The 25,610-nt window shown below is 38.9% G+C and overlaps 1 protein-coding gene across 1 annotated transcript; it reads left to right on the forward strand.

Moving 5' to 3' along the window:
- The first annotated feature begins 704 nt into the window (after window positions 1–704).
- On the forward strand, window positions 705–23,363 carry bfb (complement component bfb). The gene is given in 12 exon segments (XM_038273958.1): window positions 705–838; window positions 7,875–8,081; window positions 8,162–8,347; window positions 8,721–8,897; window positions 16,332–16,418; window positions 16,536–16,587; window positions 16,589–16,667; window positions 21,387–21,528; window positions 21,627–21,755; window positions 22,188–22,292; window positions 22,553–22,687; window positions 23,290–23,363. Coding segments are annotated over 12 exon segments (1,431 nt in total). The 5' UTR covers window positions 705–780.
- The last annotated feature ends 2,247 nt before the right edge of the window (window positions 23,364–25,610 follow it).

The raw sequence follows: 25,610 nt of genomic DNA on the forward strand, positions 1-25,610 counted from the left end.
TCTTCTTCCCAACCACAAGAAGAATCCTGATTAAATATTGTTCACTTACATGCACAGCACCCTCTAAATGACCAAGGTACAGCACAAGGCAAGATTTAGGAATCACATGACCCAAAACATCACAAAGAACTGTGTGAACATTTCCCCAAAAGAGTTGCATTTTGTTCAACTCCAAAAGATGTGTAGCAAACAGAAAAAAGAAATACTTTCCTTACATCAGCCTTTCTAAATTAATTATGTATTAAAAGTATTATAAAAAGGTTTTGAAAGGGTTCCTAGAATAAGGTTACAATACAGGTCCTAAGTAAGATAAGTCCTCACTTGAATTTAATTGAATTGAACAATCATTAATTGACAAGGCAAATGTTTGTGCTTAATATCTGCTTCACAATGATAATGTTTTTATCCAACATGTGACCTTGGGTGTACACAAGATGGGAAAACCATATCTTAAATAAAGGAATAAATTATGCCCTACTTTAGAAAAACTAACAGACCAATACTGCGGAAATAAGCAGGAGTTCCTAAATATTCCTGTTTCACCCAATCATAGTCATTAAGATTATATTTATATAACATTAAACCAAATATTCCAGATTGAAAAGTTTAAGGATACCAAACATAAAGTATTGATTTCTTTTTACTGTTCAAACATGTAATGAGTAACAGGCTGATCTTAGTCCACTCCCCCACTTTGAACTTTTTCAACTTCTCTGAAATAAATTAAATGCATCTGCTATTTTATTACATTTCCAGTCTGTTCTTTCATTAGTCTGAAACATGGGGACTTCTCGCACATGGAGCTGTCTAGTTGCACTTCTGTATCTCCTCAGTTTGGGTAAGACATTTCTGATTAACACAGACTGCAGATTTTAAATGTAGAACATTTTCAGATATCTCACTAGCACAGTTAAGGGATATCTGTTCAACCATCCCCAAGCCTAAAAGTTAATCTTCTTTAATTAAATAAATTACAAAAAAAAAGCTGCAGAGATGATGAAAGGATTTCAATGCATGTTAGAAACCTTGACAGATTTTTTTAAAAATACTAATGTTGTGATTCTATAGTTAAATTCTATTCCCAGCCCGCTGGGAATTTATGTTTCTGATACTTTAAGATGTTTATTGCCCTCCCCTGTAGGGGTGGTAAAATATCTTATTTAATCAGATATTATTTCAGCTGTTATATAGTGTTTATGACACACAGTCCTACTAACTGTGTGTTAGAACAATAAATGAAAGAGTGATTCGAGCACTAATCATGGTCAAACAGTTATTTCTGCACATACATGGAATAAATTCACCACAACTTCTGTTCAAAATATAATATTTTATTAACAAAATTCATTCAGCTCCAAGTCAAACGTATTTCAGTTTAACACTCTCAACTAAGACTACCGTATTTTCACGACCATAAGGCGCACCGTACTAAAAGGCGCAGTCTCAGTTATGTGTCCCATTTCTGTATTTAACACACACATAAGGCGCACCGGACTATAGGGCGCGTTTTTTATATACAGGTACATGTCCTCTACTACCTTTAAATACCTCTACTGCGTATTTAAAAATACAGCGGGGGGCAAAACTGAGTATGACTGTGCTTTATTCATGTATTTATTACAAAGTATTAATCAAACCTGGGAGCTGGCCGTGAGAGATGACAGGGCGCTGTTGTCACTCCTAAATTAACTTAAAATCCTGAAACCTGCCGACGGAATATGTTCGCTTTTATTACCGGTATCCTGGTGCCTGCAGTTTAAATTATTTAGATGAAAAACACCTGCCAGCCACCGCAATGAACCCGGAGGCTACCCGGCCTAGAGGCTGCTGATGAAGGGATTTCTACTGTCGGTGCACCGCTGGTATGTGGGGGTCTGAGCGCCTCCGACAGAAATAGATAATCTGGATGAACTGACTGCAATTATTAAGTTTTCAGGTGGACTTTCTCACTTAAAAACATATTAAAACTACTTTATTCCCACTGATCACAGCAAATATAGCTGAAAGATTTAGATTATTTAGATGAAAAAACACCTGCCAGTCGCCGAGGTGAAACCGGAGGAGACCCGGCCCAGAGGCTGCTGTTGAATTAAGTTTTCAGGTAGAAAAATAGAGCGGGAGCAAAACTGAGTATGTTTGTGCTTTATTCATGTATTTATTACAAAGTATTAATCAAACCCATCAAAGTCATCATCCTCTGTTTCTGAATTAAACAGCTGCGTTAAAGCAGACATGCCAATTTCCCCTTCTTCGCTGTCAGAGTCACTTTCTGTGCCGGGCGGCTCCTCAGAAATAATGCCGGCTTTTGCAAAAGCTTGAACAACAGAGCCAGCAGACACGTTAGTCCAAGCATCTACAATCCATCCGCAAACGGTGGCGTAACTTGCCCGGCGCTGCCTTCCACTTATCCTGAAACTGTGGTCTCCGTCTGTCATCCATCGCTCCCACGCCGCTCGCAGCCTTACTTTGAACGGCCGCTTCACACCGATGTCGAGCGGTGGAAGTTCCTTTGTCAGACCCCCGGGATAACGGCGAGCACAGCGTTTATTTTTTTTCACCATGTTTTTCACATCAGCTGTGAGATGGGCACGCATGGAGTCACATATTAAAAGCGATGGTGATGCGTGGAAAAAAAACATCTGGTCTCCTCACATACACCTGCCTCAGCCACGCTTTCATCATCTCCTCATCCATCCAGCCCTTTCATTTGCTTTAATATGTCATCAGAGCGATGTGTCTGTCTCGCTGTCAGCTCCCAGATCAGCTTCTCTGATTCGTTGATGCGGCGCTTCCAGCAGCAAAACTTCAATTTTTCCATCTCGAGCAGCAGCCGCGGGTTGGTGGCGCACTCCCGCGGCGCTGCGCCTGCTGCTCAAAACGCGCTGCGGGACCTTTTGCTGCGTCTATACGCTCGTCAACCGTTGACTTTGCATGTAGACTCGCTGCTTCTGCTGCACCTGCTGCGTCCGGTTCACAGCGAGGACAGCATTAATTTGTTTCACCATGTTTTTCACATCAGCTGTGAGATGGGCACGCATGGAGTCAGATTAACAGCGATGGTGTGGTGATGAGTGGAAAAAAACCCACCTGGTCTCCTTACATTCACCTCGCTCAGCCACTCTTTCATCATCTCCTCAATGAGGTGGTCTCAAAAGTCGCAGTTGCAACACACATAGGGCGCACCGCACCAAAGGGCGCACCGCACGTTTTGAGGGGAAAAAAAGACGTTTATGTGCGCCTTATAGTCGTGAAAATACGGTAGTAAAACTCAACTGAACTAAACTAACTACTATGTACAAAGAGGAAGGGGAAAACGGTCGAAAAACATATTACAGTTTCAGATGGATTCTGTGTTTGAAACCAAAGTTTATCTGGAAGAATATGGGATATGATCAAATTAGCTTTTCACTAATTTTAAAGAAATTGGAATGTTTTCAGACCAATTCACAATGCAAATCCATGAGGTGAGAAAAACATTATTTGGCCAAATAATGTTCTATTGAGTGATTTGCTTAATCAAGAACCAAAAACCTTTAGTTAAATGATTCTTTACCCTCTTTGAAATAGCTAGCAGCGAATAGACATCAGGATTCGACTAAATGACTCTTGGTCATACTTGGCAATGGAAATGTAATGAGCATTTGAGGAACACATGAACACTAATGTTATATCAGTGTTTAAATCCTTAGTGAATAAAGCTTTAGCAACAGTTCAACACATATTCCAGTATTATAGCGTAGCATGCAGTGCATTCTTTAGCATCAATTAGCGTTGTCTTTACTCGGCAGTAAACACGTGATATGATTAGCATCATCAAAAGACACATTGCTTGTTCTGTCCCTAATCATGCCAGACCTGCAAACCTTTTTCCATGTCCATTTGGAAAGCTTGAGTTTCATCCAGTTTTGCAGCTCTGCAGTCAGGGGTTCTGGTTCCCAGTGTCCAAAAAGTATGATCATGGCATATTGGCATAACACTAACCTTTTTATACATGCAAAGTTACTTAGGACACTATATTTTTTAAATTATTGTATTTTCTATGGGTAAATATTACTGTTGAAAAACTTAAACCAAGATGCATTCATCAATTTTTTTCTTAAGACTACAGGTACTTGATACAGTAAATCAATATGACTGCAGCAGTTTTAGCTATTTTGAATTTAACAATACTAACTCATGATAGTAATAATTACTATCATGATAATAGTATATCTAACTAAGTAAATTTAAAATAAGAATATTTCAAATTGTTTCAATGTTTTTTAACCTACACATCTTTCAAGTTTTTTTATTAATGTAAAGGCTGTGGTAGTGTTAATTTCGTTAACGAAAACTAAACGAAAATATTTTCGTCAACGCACATTTTTCACCGAACGAAAACTAGACGAGACGAAAATCCCCACTAATAAACAATAACTGGGAGTAAATCAGAAATAATTTTCGTGGACTATTAAAGACGAGACGAAAATGCAGTTCGGTAAATAAAGACTGGACTAAAATCTATGGACATTTTAGTTCACGAATAAAGACGAGACGAAAATGATATATTATTATTTTATGTTTTTTCAAATCCTGTCTCGTCTCCTCCTCCGCCTCCTCCTCGTCAGCTCCCACACACCCACTTTCAAACCTGGAGCGGGCGGCACAGGGTAGCCTACTCCGGGACTCAGGAGAAAGAGGAGACGTGCTATATGGACACATTTTCGCTTTTAAGTGGAGAACAAACCCAAATGCTTGATTTTAGTGGAAGGGAAGGGATATGGCCACATGATAGCTGGAAAAAACACAACAAACCTGAAGAGACACGTCGCAGTTCACCACAAAGACATTACGGTAAGTTAACAGAAAGATTGGTGGTGGTTGTTTATCATGTAACATTAAATCAACGGCTATAATGTCCCAATGATAAACTAACTGATGTTGGCTAACTTTCATAGCATTTAGTATCCAGGTTGGCTACGTTACGTTAGCTTGTTAGCACGTAGCGACTGTAGCCACTTGTTGATAGAATTGTATGTAAAGTTAAATTTATGCTAACTTAGATATGTTATACTGGCCGGGCAACTATAGTTTCAGTTAAATTGCAAGTTTGATTAAAGCAGACAGACGTTTTAGGTTATCTAGGAGCTGCAAGTGAACTATAGTTAACGCAGAACAACTCGGCAGCTACACATGTATGCTAAATGCTAAAACCAGCTGAAACTATTTATCAGGATAAGACAAAATAATAATAATATGCCACACATAATTCAGAGCAACTTTAACCTAGATTTTCATACACAAAATAGTCATTGCTAGGGGAACCACTGCAGGGATGTCTTTAGTTGGTGACATAAAATGCTGCTCTGTTTATCTGCATATTACTATTACAAGGACATTTGATTTGAATTGGTATCAACATTAATACAACCAAAATGCTTGCACACCTAAAAATGTCTGCAATTTATTCCTGCATAAAATGATAGTTAGGTTGTTTGTATGATTTTGAAATGGATGGTCAAATGTAGTTTTTATAGAGACTTAGTTTTTGTTAAGGAAAAAAGAGACATATATGCTCCTTATACACTTGGAATTCCTGTTATGCTGTGCATCTATCCTGACATTGTATTAATTTCCGTTCCAGATTAAAGGTACATCATCACCACCAACAACCTACCAGCCACCCAGAAACAATGACAGGCCAGCTAAAGCTGGAAGGAAAGCACTTTTGTTCTATCAGTTGGATTTTTTTTTTTTTTAACAACATTGACCTCAAATCTATTTATTTTATTATTCTATGTGAACTAGCTTTAAACAGCCAGCACTTGTGTAAAGTTCATAAGACACTTTATTTTATTTATTTGTTTCCTTTTCCAGGTGTGTTTTATTTGTTTTAATGCAAGCATTTGTGTTTGTGTCTTTGAACCTTAACAATGTTCAAAATAAATATGCAAATATTGTCAGAACATCTTCCATGTCTGCATGTGTTCCTTAAAATTGTGTTTTTTTATCGAAAAGATGATGAGAGAAAATGTTGAAATAATTTTAGGAAATCTTAAACGTTATCTGCTGACAAAAAAGTAAAAGGTTAAAATTATGTCCTGACTAAAACTAGACTAAAATGTTGACAGTTTTTGTTGACTAAAACTAAACTAATAAAATTATGTTTTCTTGGACTAAAATAAAGACTAAAATGCTCTGACTTAAGTCGACTAAAACTAGACTAAATAAAAATGCGATGATGTCGACTAAATGTGATAAAAACTAACAAACGATGCTGAAACTGGACTAAGACTAAAACTAAATTTAAAAATGGCTGCTAAAATTAACACTAGGCTGTGGACAATGTTTCACTTAAAGTTTAACCATACAGAACTAAAAAATCCATTAACACCAAAAGATGATTAGGATACCAAATTATTGGGATTCTAACTGGAACTTTTTACTGTGTGACTCCCTCTAAGTTGAGATACTATAACATCAAAACTCATATCTTAATAATGGTAAAACCTTCTTTGACTGATTAATAATATTCCTTTAGTGTAATCATCAAAATAATAAGAATTGATGTAGAATTTAGCCAAAAAAAACACAGTGTGAGTACCACACTGTTAATTTGAATACCCTAAAGGATTCAGATGCTGTATTCAGTTTAATCCAAAAATTAAATGACTCAACAGAGATAGAATTAACTCAAGGTGGGCAAACTGGGCATAAACTGTACAAGGTTTTGCCCCTTTCGGCAAGACGTCCCAGATTAGAAATGTCCCCAACAATGCCGTAACTATCGGTAAGCTGAGTATGCAGTTGCTTAGGGACCCCAAGCTCTTAGGGGCCCCGTCACGGACACCTGTTTAGCCCCCTACGCAATTGAGGACTGGGACGTCTCTTTGCAGATGTGATGGTGCTAAAAATTGCTCTTAAACCCAGACGATATTATACCGCAACACGTGCCAGATTTCAACAGGTTGGTGAGCCGTTTAAGCAGGACACCGATAGCAAAGCTGACAGTGGTACTTTTAATTACTATGTTAATAACTGTGTATAGTTCATTAGACGGTTGGTAAAAAATACACTCCTATTATATGTTTCAAACTGAAATAAAGATCTTAAAAGAACGATGTATTTTATTTTTTACAGTAATACTTTGAATTATGGGTAATCCAAAGCGTAGATCAAAACCATAACCATTACTTACAATTTGTTAGTGACAATGGATACCAAAATGAGGTACTTAAGCAGGGGGGGGGGGGGTGGCGGGTTGTACTTCATATGGGGCCCACCCAGATAACGTTGCTTACGGGCCTATTGTTGTGTCGTTACGCCTTTGGTACGCCTTTTACCGTTTTAATGAATGAGGAGGGAAATATTGTCTGTTGATATTGTAGTCGAAAAGAGCAGGTGAGCATGTTGTGCACAGAAAAGGCTGCTAGCTAGCTGGTTGGCAGCTGTTAACATATAGATGAGAAGCAGAGCCCACCACTTTTAGAACAGACAAGGAAGAACTGGAAGTTTGTTGTCACAAACGGTTGCAGCTGATGGGGAGCTGCCCTGTGTTATGGTAAGTGTGGTAATCTGTTTATTTGATTTGAATTGGGCATATCATTACGATAAATGTTTGGTTCATGAAAGGTAAAAAAAAAAAATAGGACTTTTGACCATTGGCTGCAGCTGGGATGAGTAAATAGACTAGGATTATATTAACCAGAATGATTTAAAAAAAAAATCCTTGTAAAATGTTAATCTGGTAGGGTGGTTCTCCAGGAATCAACCAGGCTTGACCTAAAGATGATTTTAGAACTGACTGGTGAATATTCTTTGTTTAGTTCTGTTGTTTATTTTTTACAACAAACATGTACCAAAAAAGCAACCTAATGTTATGTCTCTTTCTTTAGGTGTTGAGATTCTTTGTGATTGTACTCTGAAAGGTGTGGAAATAGAGGGAGGTGAATATAGGCTGTCCAAGAATTTGGAGCCAGGCAGCCAACTCATCTACTACTGTCAGGATGGCTACTATCCCGACCCTGCTTTGACTCGCATCTGCCTGCCTAATGGGTCCTGGAGACCCTCACCCAGAAAGTTCCAACTGCAGAAATGCAAACGTAAGCCACACAGCTTTTGATGGTTCAGAATTTACCTAAGACTTCCTCATCTAGATAACAGCTGACTTTCTTTCCTGAAGGTGTTGAATGCCCTGACCCAAATGTGTTAGAAAATGGAAACGTCTTCCCTGGTCAGGAAAAGTACTATGTGGGCGATGTAACATCATATAATTGCTACTCTGGATACACAATGAGAGGCTCGCCCAGTCGGGTTTGCTTACCAAATGGGAAATGGAATGGCTCCACTCCAATCTGCAGCCGCGATTGTGAGTCCTGAGCAACTTTACTTTTTTATTTGACTGTGTTTTAATATGTAATGAAGTTTTTTTTTTTTTTACGGGACAAACAGACACATTGAAATCTACAAAAAGTATTTTAAACAGGGCAAGATTTGATGATGTGATAAAGTGTCAAAACCTAAGTACATAAGTTTTGTGAGTACATTACATCATTTGATTACAGTACATGATATATGTAATACGCATTTGATCACATTTTATTCATAATAATATCAAACATATGGTGTGTGTTATTTTGGTTAATCTCTTTATTGCAAATTTTGAGTAAAAAAATCCACTTCATTGCCTACTTTGGGAAATAATAGAGGTCATAGTATTTTATTTTATGTTCTTTTCATAGCCGGAGATGCCTGTCCTGATCCTGGAGTACCGCCTGGAGCCTCAAGAGTGGGAAACATGTTTGGGATTGACGATAGAGTGAAATACAGCTGTAATGGCAACCTGGTTTTGATTGGCTCTAAGGCGAGAGTGTGTCAGGAGAACGGCCAGTGGACAGGAATAGAGCCAGCATGTTACTGTAAGATTTGATGATACCTTGATAGTATATAAAGACTGAACAAGTGATATGTGAATTTGGTGCCTTTAGAATTCAGACATCTAATATTTCTTAAATAAGGGATGTACTAATACAAACCCGCAGCATATATTAATAATACATGAAACATTTAAGCAATGAATATATGACAATACTTTCAGTGAGACTCCATACACTAAACTACTATATGTAGTTTGTCCTCCATTCAACTAGCATTTAATTAAAAAGTAGAAGAAAATCCAATCAATAGGGTTTATGAATTTTACAAATTGAAATGTTGTGAAATGTCTGTTAAATAGCTAATATGTTTAAGAATCTATTTTTCAGAATGTTTAAAGAGATCATATTTATTAGCTTTGTTAAGCCTCAAATAAGGAAGAAGCAGCTGATTAGTCAGTAACTTCATTTGGAAGGTATTAAATTGATCTCAGGAAATGAATTAAAAAATATTGGTGTTATTTTTTATTAGGACCTGTCATTTAAATCTCATGTCAAACAGGTTTCTAGAATTTCCTTTTTTTATTTTTGGAATATTGCAAAAATTTTGAATATCATGTCCAGGGGTGTTGTTAGGAAACTAGTTCATGCATTTGTTACTTTAAAGGCTGGAATATTGTAGAATGGGAGGCAAATCTTTTAGCTATCAGGCTCATCTCCTATGAAACCAACTACCAGGACTTGTCAGTGAGGCAGACATCCTGTCTACTTTAAGGCTAATCTTTTGTATCTCTGCGTCTATCTGTATGTCTCCTTCTGTCTCATCAGCCTGGTTGTGCTGGAGGTTTCTTCCTGTTATAAGGGAGTGTTCCTCTCCACTGTCATTACATGCATGCTCGGTGTGAGGATTCCTGTCGAGGCAATGAGTTAATGTATTCAGCTCGTTTTCCTTAGATAGAAAACGTCAAACCAATCTGACTTTATGATCTGGTCTCTGTAAAAACTATTGAGAGGACATGTTGTAAATTTGCACTATATAAATAAACTTAACTTCATTGAAAAGCTTTGGATGACTTGAACTATCGACAGCTTTTCCCTAAACTTGTCAAGATTGTTGGCACCAGTGCTGTTTTAATTCATCATCCAACACACCTGTCAGCTCTCCCCCTTTTCTTCAGTTCCACCTGCTCACATCTCTATATAACAAGCTTTCAGACTTGTCACTACACTGTTTGCAGAATTATTAGGCAAGTTGTTTTTCTGAGGATCATTTTTATTATTGGGCCACAATTGTTTTTTCAATCATCCCAAAATACTCCTTTGTATCAAAGTTTCATATTTTTTGAAGTTGATGTGTTTTGTTTTTTTTGATTTGGCCATTTTATGAGGTTGTCTGTGTGTTCAGGTAAATATTACTGTGCAGAATTGTTAGGCAACATAATAAAAAAGAAATATATACCCATCTCACTTGTTTATTTTCACCAGGTAAACCAATATAACAACTCAAAATTCAGAAATAAACATTTGCGACATTCAAAAACAAAAAAATCAGTGACCAATATAACCACCTTTCTTCACCATGACGCTCAAAAGCCTTCCATCCATAGATTCTGTCAGTGTCTTGATCTGTTTGCGATCCACATTGCAGCCACCACACCCTCCCAGTCACTGTTCAGAGAGGTGTACTGTTTTCACTCCCTGTAGATCTCACATTTCATTAAGGACCACAGGTTCTCGATGGGATTCAGATCAGGTGAACAAGGGGGTCATGTGATTATTTTTTCTCCTTTTAGACTTTTTCTGGCCAGTCACGCTGTGGTGTATTTTGATGCGTGTGACGGAGCATTGTCCTGTGTGAATATCATGTTTTTCTTGAATGATGGCGACTTCTTCTTATACCACTTATACCAAGAAGGTGTCTTCCATAAACTGGTGGTAGGTCTGGGAGTTGATCTTGACTCCATCATCAACCCGAAAAGGTCCCACAAGCTCATCTTTGATGATATCAGCCCATACCAGTACCCCACCTCCACCTTGCTGGCATCTGAGTCGATAAGTAACTTGCTGCCCTTTGTTGATCCAGCCTCGTGCCCATCCATCTGACCCATCAAGACTCACTCTCATTTAATCAGAACAAAACACCTTGGAGAAATCAGTCTTCAGATATTTCTTGGCCCAATCTTGACGTTTTGTCTTGTGTGTCTTGTTCAAAGGTGGTCTTTTTTCGGCTTTCCTTGCCTTGGCCAGGTCCCTGAGTATTGAGCACCTTGTGCCTTGTGCACTCCAGACATGTTACAGCTCTGAAATATGGCACAACTGGTGGCTAATGGCTTCCTGGCTTATGATCCTTCTCAATTCATGGGGAGTTATTTTACATCTTCTTTTTTCAACACACTTCTTGCGCCTCTGTTGGCTATTTGCCATGAACCGCTTGATTGTGCAATGATCCTACTTCAAAAGCTTGGTAATTTTCAAACTGCTGCACCCCTCTGACTTTTCAGAGTCTGTCAAATCTCTTTTCTGACACATTTTACCAAAGAAAACGAAGTTGCCTAATAATTAACCTGTCAGACACATGAGGACCCAAATTTGGGTCCTCAGCACTCGCCCCTACAAGATCAAGTGTCCAAGAGGTTAAGCACACCTTATATAGGGTGTTGATGTCATTAGGCCACACCCCTTTTCATTACAGAGATGCTCACCACCTGATTTCCTTAATTGGTAGTTGACTTTCAAGCCTATACAGCTTGGAGTAGGACAACATGTATGAAAAGGATGATGTGGTTTAAATACTTATTTACCTAATAAATCTGCACACATTGTAGTGCCAGATTATTATGAGCCATTGGTAAGTTTAATTCAGCATTTCTGTTATCTGTCTGCCTGCCTGATTGTCTGCCTGCCTGATTCTGATCTGATTCTGCCTACTGATTCTCTGAGCATGCCTGAACCCTATCGGATCTATCTAAGTATGTTTTTGGATCTTTTACCTGATTTCTGAACCCTAACCTCGCTCCCGGATTCTCCCCTGGATTGTCTGGTTTTCAGATCACCTGGCTCTGTCTCTGACCCCACTCTCAGATTTCCTTTGGATGGTCTCTGGATCTCGGATCCCCTGGTTCTGACTCTGGAGCGACTCCTGGATTCAGTAACCTGGTTTGTCCCCTTGATCATTCTGCCTGTCTCTGCTCTCAAGGATCTGATCCTGTGCATTACCCTTGACCAATGAGTAAGTGACAAAGAAGGATTCCTCCAAACAAATCTGGATGTATTCAAGAATCCCCATAGATTCACCAGTGATGTCACATGCCAAATGGCCTATTCAGAAACTCTCAGGGTTTGCCTCAGATTCCAAGAAGGTTAGTGAACAAGAATTCAACATTAGAAACATTGGCCGGTGTTTCTGCCCAGTTCCTTCACTGTCCAATCTCCTTCCAGACGTTTGGGTTGCTGGCTCTGGTGAATCTCTCCTGACCCTTGGCAGTTTCATATTTTAATAAACTGTTCAAACATCAACTGTCATTTCTGGTTGAACTCTGGGTCTTCCATTTCTGGTCATTACAGAATAATCTGGCCAAAGATGGACGGTGGACCCATTGCCAGATCAACAGTAGCATGCAGCGTGGAAAATTCAACCCAGTCTCATGGGAAAATGTACCCCCACTACGTTGGTCCACACTGCAAAACGTAGTGGAGGTACATTAATGGCCGTTTTTTTGGGGTACTGTTACGTTTCTTCTGCCTATACGCTTTCTATTGTTTTACGTCCTAGTCACGTGACTTTCAAGATTCCAGCTGGGAGAAGAAAAAAATATATATAGATGGCCGACATTCGCTCATTTTTTTTGTGGAAAGATTAATAACTTGAGTTTGTTTTTGCATTAAAATGAGTTTTGATTACATTTCTAGTGAGAAATGTATAGTTTGTTGCCAGAATATTTACTCAGGGAATGTACATATTCACTTGCTTGTTCGTTTCTTGCAAAGATTTTTCAAGATAATGTGAAACTAACATTTTGGTATAAACATGGCTGAGATTTCTCTAACTTTTAGTGGGAAAATCAATAATTTCAATCAGTTTCTGCATTTAAATGGGTTTTGATTACATTTATAGCGAGAAGTGTAGGGTTTATTTACATAATATTTACTTAGTGAACATACATAATCACCCGCTTGCTAGTTTTTGCTGCGGGTTTTCGGATCTCGTCAGGATTATGTGAAATTGCAACGTTTTGGCTGCTACCCATCGCCTAGCATTTAGCTGCCGCCCCGATTCAACATTGAATTCTTTGTGATTTAACTCCATCTGACGGATCAAACCCTCGCCACTGCGTGCGTTGCGTCTGAGGTTGATTTTCAGATCAATGCATTACGTCGTGGCAAACGGGAGAAACTAATTAATCTAGTTAAAAAAAGGATCATGGGTTAAGATCGGATGTGTTTTATTTGGAAATCTACCGGATCCTTTGTGCATTTAACTTCCTGTTTGGTGCGATCTCATTGTTGGGTTTTGACCAGATTTTGACCAAAGAGGAACTCAAAAAAAAAAAAAACGCATGTAGACGCATGTAGGAAGAGAATCCACCCCTGAACCCATGCAGCTGAGGAAAAACAAGAATGTCTAAGGAGGAATGAACGCAGACATCAGTTGAATGTATGCCTCTACTGTGATAGTAAGGGGCAGAGTGTCAACCTGTCCAGTAAAAACGTAAGGCTCTGTATAGGAGGGGTGAACTCTACTGAGCTGAACTAAGATGTCCACTTATCCCTCCCTGACTTTCCTGTTTATCTTTCAACAAGGTCTGTTTATCACAAAATCTTTGCTTTTATTGACATCGGAGCAGACACAGAGTTAATGGATGAACTGTTTGCCAAGAGACTGGGCATTCAACTTTTACCTGGAACTTGCTCTCACGAGATTCCTGCTTTTGCTGGATACCCCCTAAACAAACACTTGGTGGTCGTGGAAATTAGCCTTACTATTGGAGGTAATCATAACAAGAAGATATCCTTCATGAATATCCAGTCGTCTCATGTGCCAGATGTCTTGGGAATTACTTGGCTTAAGAAACATAACCCTCAGATTGATTGGCAGAAGCTAGAAATGAATTGGGCTTCCACATGTTCAGAGAACTGTGTATCCCCAGCTTATCCTCATCAGATTCTAAGAAAGTTAAAGAGGAGATTTACCCCAAAATGTCTAAAGTTCCACCCGAGTACCATTATTTGAGAAAGGTGTTCAATAAAGCCATGGCCACCAACTTACCTCTTCATTATCCTTTTGACTGTCTCATGGATTTTCTTCCTGGAATGGCATCTTCTGGAATGGCATCTCCTGGGGGCAGACTGTACTCTCTCTCATTGCCCAAAGCTCAGGCCATGAAGGCCTATATTGAATGTTCACTCAAGGCTGGTATTATTTGGTATTTTTCTTCTCCTACTGGAGCCGGTTTCTTTTTTGTTAAGAAGAAGGACGGACTTCAACGCCCCTACATTGATTACAAGGGACTAAATGATAAAACAACAAAAAAAATGTTTTCCCCTGCTGCTTATTGACTCAGCTTTTGATCAGATCCAAGGAGCAAAGATCTTCACTAAACTTGACCTCCACAATGCAAACCATTTAGTTAGCATTAGAGAAGGAGATAAGTGGGAAACTGTTTTCAGCACATCCAATGGAAACCACCACTACCTTACATGTTATCACATAATCAAGACTAAGTTTCTCTGGAACGTCCAAGCAAAGAAGGGTTTCTGCAAAGTGAAATTGATGTTTTTCTTGGCTCCTGTTCTTCAGTCACTGCATCCAGAGAGATAGTTTATAGAACTTTTGGCTTTTCAATTAGCCCTGAGGAATTGAGAGACTGGCTGGAGGGGGCTAAAGAACAATTTATTCTCTAAAGTGATCACAAGAACCTTGTGTACCTCCAATCTTACAAGCGCATTAATCTTGTCAAGCTAGATGGTCCCTGCTCTTTGGAAGGTTTAACTTCTCCCTGTCTTACAGACCCAGGACTAAGAATGTGAAACCCAATGCTCTCTTCAGGATGTTTGAGACCTTGAAGGAGTACACCAGTGGTGGCAGAGAGTTGATCCTTCTTGATTCGATTAATTTTGGCTGTGACTATGGTTGATCTGGAGAGGGGGGTAAGAGATGCCACTCAAAATCAAGATGTCCCTGAGGCTTGCCCTAAGGATATTCTGTTTGTTCCTTACCACCTGATTGGAAAGATTCTTCATTTCTGTCAGAGCTCTGGGCCGTCATCCTGGAGTCAACAAAACAATCCAAGTCATTCAGTCTCAGTTGGCAGCATGTAATCAATGCAAACTGCTAAGTCCTGAAGGAGACCTCCCGCTGGACATCTTCGCCCACTGCCTGTACCCTCTCAACTTTGGTTCCATATCATGATGGATGTCATCACTGGACTACCTATGGTCCCCAATTTGTTACTAAATATTTGAGGGAGTTATGCTCTTCACAGGGGATTTCTGTCAGCCTGTCCTCTGGATTTTATCCCCAAGCTGATGGCTAGACCAAGAGGGCTAACCAAGACATTGAAACCACATTCTGCACCATTTGTGAGTCGGATCCCACCAAGTGGTCTGCAATCCAGCACCACTGGTCTCTCCCCTTTTTATTTGGTCTTTGGATTTCGGCTACCGGTGTTAACCATCCAGAAAAAGAAGGGCCAAAGTTCTGTCAGCCCATATGACCTCAGTGGGGTGCCAGCAAGTATGGCGGAGAGCCAGAAAGACCATGTTCAAAACAGTTGCAGCCCAGTCAAAAGCTGCAAATCCCTATTGTCTACCGGAAACACAGTACCAAGTGTGTCAAAAGGTCTGGCTCTCTACCCGGGAATACTGGCACCTCACTTCATCAACCCATTCCCTAACTCTATGACGGTGAACCCGATTACCATCTGTCTTCATCTCCCTAGAACCATGGGAATCCAACCAATGTTTCATGTAAAACCTTCAAAGATCTCAAGGATCTCGGATCACCTGGCTCTGACTCTGGCTCTGGCTCCCGTACTCTGGTTTGTCCCTTTGATCATTCTGCCTGTCTCTGCACTATAGTAAGTCTCTGACAGTTAAATTCAAATATTTACAGTTGTGACAGCAAAAAAAGTTTAAGAGGTATGGTTTTGTAAACAAATATCATGATATTGTCCCTTGATCTGTACTCTGACCTCTTCTAACATTAACTTTTCAGAATCTCACATGCATCTAATACCACCACTGTGACAGATTTATAATTTAATTTAGAACAGAGCTGATAAAATGAAAAAAATAATATTTTGGAAATACCAGGCAAACATTAGATTTTTTGTTTTTACTGCTTCTGTTTTTGAATCACGCAATAAAACTTAAAAGATCACAAATGTCTCATTAACTCCATTTGCAAGTGGAAACCTCTGTAATGGATCTCTTGACTGAATCACTAAAGTATATCTTGTGTTTTGCTTCTACCTCTTTCAGTCAAGCACACATATGACACCCCAAAAGAGGTTTCAGAAGTATTTGGAAGTGCCATCAAAAAGATCCTAACCATCAGTCAGTCCCTCAGTAAGTTCCTAAATACTTTTGATACTTCCTAGTAACAACTAACTGTTCATGTAAAACGAGAATACAAGCGTGGAAATAATGCTAATGACTTACTCATTAAAATCTCTTGTTTTACAGATGATATCCAAGAAGGGAGATCAATCAGGATTTCCAAAAATGGGACTCTCAATTGCTATCGACATTTCTGAGAGTACCAACAAAACTCATTTTAATCAGTCAAGAGATGCTGTTATTACTCTGATTAAAAAGGTGAGACACACATAAGTATATAGTGGTGGGTGTGAGGGACTAAACATAAATAAGCACAAAAGGTTGTCAAAAATTGGAAACAAACTTTGATTTAATAATGTCAAAAAATAGTTAACAAAGGCTCAGACAGCAATAGAAAATAACTTCAATATTAAATACCATTAATTTGAGCCAAACTCAACTGAGGTCAACTGAACAGTAACTAACTTAAATAAAAACTGACCTACTAATAAAGAATAGAGGCTGCTTAAATAGGGGTGGAGTAACCTAAAGTTGCCCCATGAGGGAGGCACAATATCACAGAGAAGCAACAAATAAAACTAGAAAATTTCTAAAGAAATTTTGAGGGGGGCCACCTACTGCCCGTCTGGGTAACTGGGCCAATACGGCCCTGGCAAGTGACATTGGGGCTCCCCAGACCAACTGCTTACGCCTTTGAGGGCTGCTGAGGGAAGGAAAGAGGGCTAGGTCATGGGCAAAGAGAGCTGTGTGCCACTTGTGCTGAAATCTGGGAAATAGACGTGCACAGCGTATGATGCACAAGGGTAATATGGTTTGTCCATATTGAACCGCAGTGGGTAAAGCGCAGTTGGCGGGCTCTGCCCGCCTGCTAGGAGCCCTTGCAGCGATGAAAAAAATCACCAATGGCGGGCTCCGCCCGCCTGCTAAGAGCCATTGCAGTGATGAAATCACCATTGGCGGGCTTCGCCCGCCTTCTAAGAGCCATTGCAGTGATGAAATCACCAATGGCGGGCTCCGCCCGCATGCTCAGAGCCATTGCAGTGATGAAATTACAAATGGCTATGAGCAATATGCCAGAATGTATGAGTGTGTATAAGGAAGAGGCTTTTATTCTGTAGAGTCCCTGTAGTGTTATTTTGAAAGTCTATCATGGATGTGCATCAAAAGATGGGTCATGCCCAGCAGTGATATAGAATCCATTTCCAAATGTTAAATCACTGGTTTTCCATGTTATTAGGTGAATAGCTGCTGTATTACAGAGTAAATGGGAGACTTTTATTGTGAAATTTTCTCTGGGGTGTGTTTTGAAAAGGTCACTAGAGTCTAATAAAAACAACCTGGAAGAGTTTGGGTCATAATGTTGAGCCATTTGCATCAATTATTGCATTAGTATAATCTAGAGGCTTTTATTTTGTAGGGTCCCTGGAGTCTTATTTTGAAAGTCCAACAGAGTTGTGTTTAGAGAAAATGTTCAGACCCAGCAATCATAGTTGATGACTTTCCAATCGTTAAATCACTCTTTTTTCCATGTTATTAGGGCAGTAGATGAAGCGGAAATGGGAGGCTTTTATTTTGAAATTTGCCTTAGGGTGTGTTTTAAACAGTCTCCTAGAGTCTATTCTCTAAAATGGGGTTGTGTTTGGGTCATAATGTTGAGCCATATAGGGCAATAAATATATGTAAAAAATATAGAGGCTTTTATTTTGTAGGGTCCCTGGAGTCTTATTTTGAAAGTCTATCAGTGTTGAGTGGCAAGGGAAGTGTCATGGACATCAGTCATATAGTATCCATTTCCCAATGTTAAATCAGTGCTTTCACCCTCCATTAGATTAATATGTGCTGTTTAAAACAGCAGAGGTAAAATCTGTTTGAAGCACGGTAACCTTGACAACGCTTAACGAGCCTGTCAGTGACAGAGAGAAAAGCGCAGCACTATCGTTCCTTAGCTCTCAGGCTTTTTTGAATGGGAGGAACAGCTCCGAACAAACGACTGCTGAGCAAAAACCGTATGAGTTATTCAAAGAATTTCTTCACCGTGAGCATCAGCAATCCTTCGACTCCAACTATGCCAACTTTGGTGTATGTGTGTCATTCAGAAAAATATTTATGACGAGTTGAAAACACATAGTGGTGTTCGTTTTTCTCCCCTCTTCTGCTCCAAAACCAATGAAAAACGGCTCTGATTTTCATCGACTTTAGGTCGGTCTGGAGCGTTTTTAAGGAAAAGTATTAATCCTACCGTAATTCTGAAGACACTGTGTGAGTCCAGAGATTTCAGTCTACAAACTGACCAAAAATGGTGACTGTAGCTCCAAATATGTGGCCGTGAGGCAAGAACAAAATCTTTTATCTTAAAAAAACGGCCTCCTCACAGTAAGATGTCAGCAGCTGCCCTCAGGCAGGCTGATGCAGAAGCTAACTGTTAGCTAGCTTCCAGGTGCTCCCCCTCCAAACAAACGACTGCTGAGCAAAAACCGTAAAAGGTATTAGAAAAATTCTTTCAGTGTAAGAAACATCTATCCTTTGTCTCAGACTGGGGTAACCTTCATGTCTGTAGGTCTTTCACAACCCAAAACGAAGCACAAACAAAATGGCTGATCCCACCTGCTCCTCCCTTTGTTTAAACTGCAGCACCACACTCTGTCACCTTTAAGCTGCTATAGCACCCCTCCAAACAAACGACTGCTGAGTAAAAACCGTAAAAGGTATCTGAAAAATTCTTTTTATCTAAGCGACAGCTATATCTTGTCTTCAATTGGAGTAACTTTCATGGCTATAGGTCATCTACAACCTGAATGGGAAGAGAAAGAATAAGAAAAACGGGTCCTCAGTCCTTAGCTTCTAACTGAGCTAGCTGCAGCAGGTCAGTCACCCAGCTTTCTGGTGCTTAAAATGTCCTCCGAACAAACGACTGCTGAGCAAAAACCGTATGAGTTATTCAGAAAATTTCTTCACCGTGAGCGTCAGCAATCCTTCAACTCCAACTATGCCAACTTTGGTGTATGTGTGTCTTTCAGAACAATATTTATGACGAGTTTAAAACACATACTGTCAATCGTTTTTCTCCCCTCTTCTGCTCCAAAACCAATGAAAAACGGCTCTGATTTTGATCAACTTTAGGTCGGTCTGGAGGGTTTTTAAGGAAAAGTATTAATCCTACCGTAATTCCGAAGACATTGTGCGGGTCCAGAGGTTTCAGTCTACAAACTGACCAAAAATGGTGACCCTAGCTATAAATATGTGGCCGTGAGGGCGAGTTTAAAATGTTTTTGGGTCTTAAAAAAACGGCTGCCTCACACTCTAGCTTTTCAGTCTCTCCACTCTAGAAGGGTGGATTTTGCTAAAACTTTGTGGCGCTTGAGGTCTGATTATACAAAAACCGTAGCAGTTATCAACATGCCGTCTTCAGTTTTATGCAGAGGAAGGATTTATCTACAAACTGAGCTTTAAACTGTTTTTCTAAGTGAATGTATGCCGACACAGTGAAGCGCTGTTTTTTATGCTTTTTTTTACCTCTCCCCATTCATTTCCTATGGGATTTTTTTGCGACGTTTTCGCTAATAATTCGCGAACCTTCGGACTAATGAGAAAGTTTTATACAAGCACGCATCGCACCATTGGTCCCGACGCGTGTGCCAACTCTGGGCCCGATCCGACAAACCGTGCGGGACTAGTTACGCGCCGAAGTTTTAGGGGACGAGGAGAACTATAAGCTATAATAATAATACGCGGAATAAATATGTGCAATAGTAATAGGTGGGCCATGCCTTCGGCATGTGGCCCCCCTAAAAAAAAAAAACATGCAAAACTAACATAGTAAACAAATAAAACAGCTCTTTAACTTAGCACAAATAATAAGTGAATATTAAGATTACAAAATAACTAAGGTCAACTTAAACAAAATCCCCCACCCCTCAGTTCTTTGGGAAAGTGGTTTGTTCCTGGCTTCCACCTCCAGCTGCTCTGAATTAGCAAAACCTCAAAGAAAAGGACAATTATTAACGAACCAGAAAAAAAAATGCCTCTGCACTCAATTGGATAGACCTAAAACAAATAAGAGCAACGGAGTGCGTGACGTATGTTAAGCGACGCATAGTTGTTGTTGATCATCTGTCCCTCATCGTATAAAGCCCGCCCTGACAATTTGATTGGCCCGCCAGATATTGTGCGAGCATACTCGCGCTACTATTGAGCAATGCCAGACTGAACTTCCCGACCTCAAACGTTGTGGGCAGGACTAAGTTTGGAATGGCACCCAGGCTAGAGCAGTACTGCTATCACCATAGTTTTCCGCTTGATTTATGCATATAAATAGCTTTACTATGATTAGGCAGGGAGTATTACAGATTATATGGACATTGCAATATAAGTAGAACAGGAAGGAAAAACATGAAAAAGGAGAAAAGAGTGTTGACAGATGTTTGCAATGAAGTTACTGAGTTCTTAAAGCTCTTTAGAAAGGTAGCAGTTAGTGCTGTTAATCTGGACATCTAATCAATGAATGAAAGGACTACTATACAGTACAATATAAAGAACTACTAGAGGTCAGAGGAGTCTGTTTGTACATATAAAAAAGAGCACTTTGTTTTCGGTAAACCCACTGTGTGTATGGGCTTGTTAGACAGTTAGGTCTCATTATGCATGAAGCTTTTATTCAGTGTCCGTACACTAACAGACTCATTTGCCATACAGTACTCCGTCCAATTTGGCTTCCAAAACTGCTGCCCATTAGAGGTAAATTTAATTATGAATTATGAATCACTGATGTTTCTTGGCTTGAGGCTCTTGGCTCATTGTCAAAGAAATGGCCCTGCTCATACATAGATCATTTTCTTTACACAATAACAACCATAAGGAATGAAAAAAAACAGCCACACTGGTTTAACAAAGCATGTCATGGAAACCATTCAAGCTAACCTGTGCTCATGAAGGTGTATCAGAAATGTATAGAAGAACCAAACTGATTTGTTTCTACAGATCTCCTCCTTCAGTGTGTCACCAAACTACGATATCATCTTCTTCTCGTCTGACATTTACAGGGTGGTCAACATTCTTGATTTTTACAACACAATAAAACTAAATTCAGTTATAGAAAACCTGAAAAACTTTACAGTAGGAAGTAAGTCTAACACAAGTACTATGTCATCTTTTTTACTATAGCAAGACTGTCGTTTCTGGTTTAACATTGTGTTCCTATGTTTTTTTTTTTTTTTTAAGACAAGAACACTGGAACTGATCTGAACCTGGCCTTCAAAACATTTGAGGTTCAAATGGGTTTTATAAAGGAACGAGTTGGAGAAGAGCGATTCAAAGATCATCGGCATGTCCTGATCTTTTTCACAGATGGTAATGAGCTTGTTTCATAATTTATCAGCAGCACTACTGGTATTGAAACCTATGATACCTTAAGGCTGGCATAATAATTTCTGGAAACTTTCTGCCTTACTGAGATCAGCATCCATTTGTTGTGCTTGATCATAAGGAGGCTTCCTCTTTGGTCTTACTCATTTTTATTTCTTTTTTTTTGTCTAGCTGAGAAAAACAAGATGTCATACTTAAAACACTTCTAAAAAGTGGTTATAATTATTGTATACATAGGTTTGAATAGTTGGATGGGTGGTGGTTTTTCGAGGGGGGCAGGGGTACCAAGGTTTTTACTGAACAAAGTTACTGTATGAAAAAGTATGTTTAGTTTTTCACAATTTTCTAGGAATAGCAATAAATTTTATTTTATTATTTTTTTTAATCTGTCTTACAAGTAAAAGCCTATTTCTCCAGGTGGCTACACCATCGGTGGTTCTCCTGAACCTACTGTTGCTAGAATAAAGAACATGGTTTACATGAATCAACACGATTCAGCTAGATCAAGAGACGAATATCTTGGTAAGTTTCCTGCTTAGTATTTTATCTTAAACATTTTGAAATTACCTGGAGCTGTAAGTGCAGCAAGGTAAAAACAATGTAATTCTTTCTACAATTTCACAATAGTCAATGTGTTGTGTTGTTATCGAAAATACCAATGAAGTTTGTTTCAGTTGTAATGCGAAATTTAAAACTTACAAAATTTTTAAGCTTAGGAATACTCTGCAAATCCTCTGCATTTTGAAATGTTAGTGAAACACTAACCTGTTACCACTTTTCAGACATCTATGTCTTTGACATTGGGACTGAGATCTTTAATGAAGACCTGCAACTCCTCACTACAGGAACAGGAGGCAGACATTACTTCATATTGAATGAAATTTCAGAATTACTGGAGACCTTTGATAATTTAATTGGTAAGACCCTTACAAAAAGGAGGAGCAACATAAATCCTGTGTGATGGATGAGTGAGTATGTGCATTCCTGTGGTGTTTTCTCCATAATTCCTCCTTCAGCAGTAATTTAACTCAGGGGAGAACTATGATCATAAATGGGGGTCTGGTTCCTTCTCTAGTTTCCAAAAGTAGCAGAGACAAGCTGCTGCTCCTGATGCGGAGGAATATAATGAAGCATCCTGGTGGACCGGTATTGAGTGCTTAAATTAATTGAGTGAATATATTCATTGGCCATAAAGACTGAATGACTGAAGAGAATGAATGTAATATTATGTATGTTTGCACTACTTTAATTTGTCTTTAGAAATATATTAATGAATACATTTTGCTTGTACATACAAATGTACTCTCAAGTTTTTAACTCCTTTTACAGTTTCTGAACACTGACATTAAAGTCAAAGACGATTATTTGTACACAAACATAATGAATAATGTGGAATTGGATTCTGATTCTACGGTTGAAATTCAGTAAAGAGAAGCAACCACCAATATCGGAGGCTATCACTATATTTTGTATTTATCCAGTATGAATTTGCGTTTTGGTTTGCTCCTTTTTAATGCAGATGAAAGTGAAGTCGTCGGACTGTGTGGTCTTCATAGAGATTATGAACATAATCTGAACATAATCTATGTTTGACCTAATCACTGCATAATAAATTCTCTTCAAAGACTGACAGCTTGCTCCCCAATCAGCTCCTGACAAGCATCTTAACACATTTATTCCTTTTTTGCATTTTTCTATTAATTTCTGAATATGAACTCCAAAACTTAATTTATAGTCCATCCACACACCTAAATATCTCACTACTTTCACTTGTTCCAGCAGGTAACCATACATTTTGATATTTAAAGTAGGATTTTGTTTTTTATTTGAAAAGCATATTGCATACATCCTCCGCTGTAGAGAGCATGCGTGAGACGAACCAGGGTTTCCGCGGATCAATAAAAATAATTAAAAATTCATTCATTTTTTTTTTAAATCAAGGCCTTAATTGGCACTAAAATTATTTAAATATGTTTATCAAAGTATTTATAATTCTTTAATAAAAAATGCTTATAAAAACAATTACGTCAGATATATTATATCGCTGCTGGCGGAGAAAAAGCTAGAGGATATATATATACCCATATATGTGTGTGTGTGTTTACATACATACAGGAGTCATGGAACTCTGCTTACAGCTCCTTCATATTTCATGTACACTAATAACTTGTGTACATGGTTCTTGTTGATGGCATTACAATAATTTCTAATAGCATTAAATTAGAGTCACTCATTCCTGTATGAACCCTGTGAGCGCTTAATTTAATATGGCATATTAAAAAAATCCCACCATCATCCAGCATATGTTCAGTTTCTGCCCAAATATATATATATATTTTTGTAACGGGGATAAGGATAATTCAAAACTGCTTTTTTTGAATGAACTTGTTTTCTACTCCCAAACTCAGCATCTCTTTTCATTCCTGTAATAAGAAGTTTCTTTTGAATGGATTTGATTAAAGTTTAAGTCCCTCGGTATGAAATAAATATTTTGATGGAGATGAGAAATCTGCTTCCTCGTTGGTGAATAACCAATAGTTTGATCCAATCATTTAAATAAACGGTGTTAGATTTTTTTTTTTACATAAGAATTGTGCTATAATTTCTAGTCACCGATCTGTTGCTGCTATATTTTAATTTGACAAACCGGAATTTGTCGATGTTCTTTTTCCTGTTTGGTGCGATTGCAATTGCGGATCTTGACCTGGCCGGACCTTATGACCACAGTGTACCAATCTTCTGATGGCTACTTCCAACAGGATAATGCGCCATGTTATAAAGTGAATCATCTCAGACTAATTTCTTGAAACTTTTCCACTTAAGTAATTGTGAATTGAGCATATTGACAGACAACATTTTATTTTTTATCTTAAATGCAATATTTTTTTTAAATAATTACTGCTCCAAATGTATTGCTCTGTCAGCTAAAGATCTGTTTTGGTCTCTATACTTTAATTAAATAAATCAATTCAAGCTAAAATGTAAGAGTCTATACTGAGCCTTATCTCTTTGTATCAGAGATTTTCTTACCTTTTAGAAAAATGGAGTAAACCCCCCCCTGCAACCCTGATTTGCATTTGTATAGCTCACAGCATGTTCATTTACATGGTAAAGCCTCCCCTAGAATTCCATGGGGGGGAGGCATGGGGGGAACACTGCCTAAGAAAGTCCACGTCAATTTCTGACAATTTACGGGAGTTTTCGGCGAAGCCTGCAAATTGCCGTAAACTGCCGCTAACCTGAAGTTCAACGACAATCTACAGTGCCGCATATTGACGAAAATCTCACTTTTCATGCAGTGGAAGGCACAACAAAAGACGGTCCACGGCGACAGAAATGGAGGGAGAGATATTGGTGGATGTTATGATGAGCGAACAACGTGACGAAAAAGTTAAAGTGCAGCAAAGTGAGCATGGCGGCTAGCGCACCCACTGCTACATTCAACATCTAGCCACCGGAGCCTTTCGATTTCAGCAAACCACTCGAATGGACAAAAGCAATCCAGAGGTTCGAGAGGTTTTGGCAAGCGAGCAATTTGACCATGAACTCCAAGGAGAATCAGGTTAACATTCTGATACATTGTATGGGGGATGAAGCCGATAATGTATTGAGAGGGTTGAAGCTGAGTGATGCTGACGAGAAAAAGTATGACAATGTAAAAGACAGATTCAGGGATTTCTTTGAGGTGAAAAAGAACATAGTGTTTGAACGTGCATGCTTCAATATGAGAAAACAAGAACCAAAAGAGAATGTATAGGTATTCGTTACTGCCCTGCATGCTTTAGCAGAACACTGTAAATACAGGGATTTGCATGACGAACTCATAAGTGATAGGATCGT

The sequence above is a fragment of the Cyprinodon tularosa genome, unplaced genomic scaffold, assembly GCF_016077235.1.
Source record: "Cyprinodon tularosa strain WSP-4 unplaced genomic scaffold, ASM1607723v1 ctg9, whole genome shotgun sequence".
NCBI classification, from domain to species: Eukaryota; Metazoa; Chordata; class Actinopteri; order Cyprinodontiformes; family Cyprinodontidae; genus Cyprinodon; species Cyprinodon tularosa.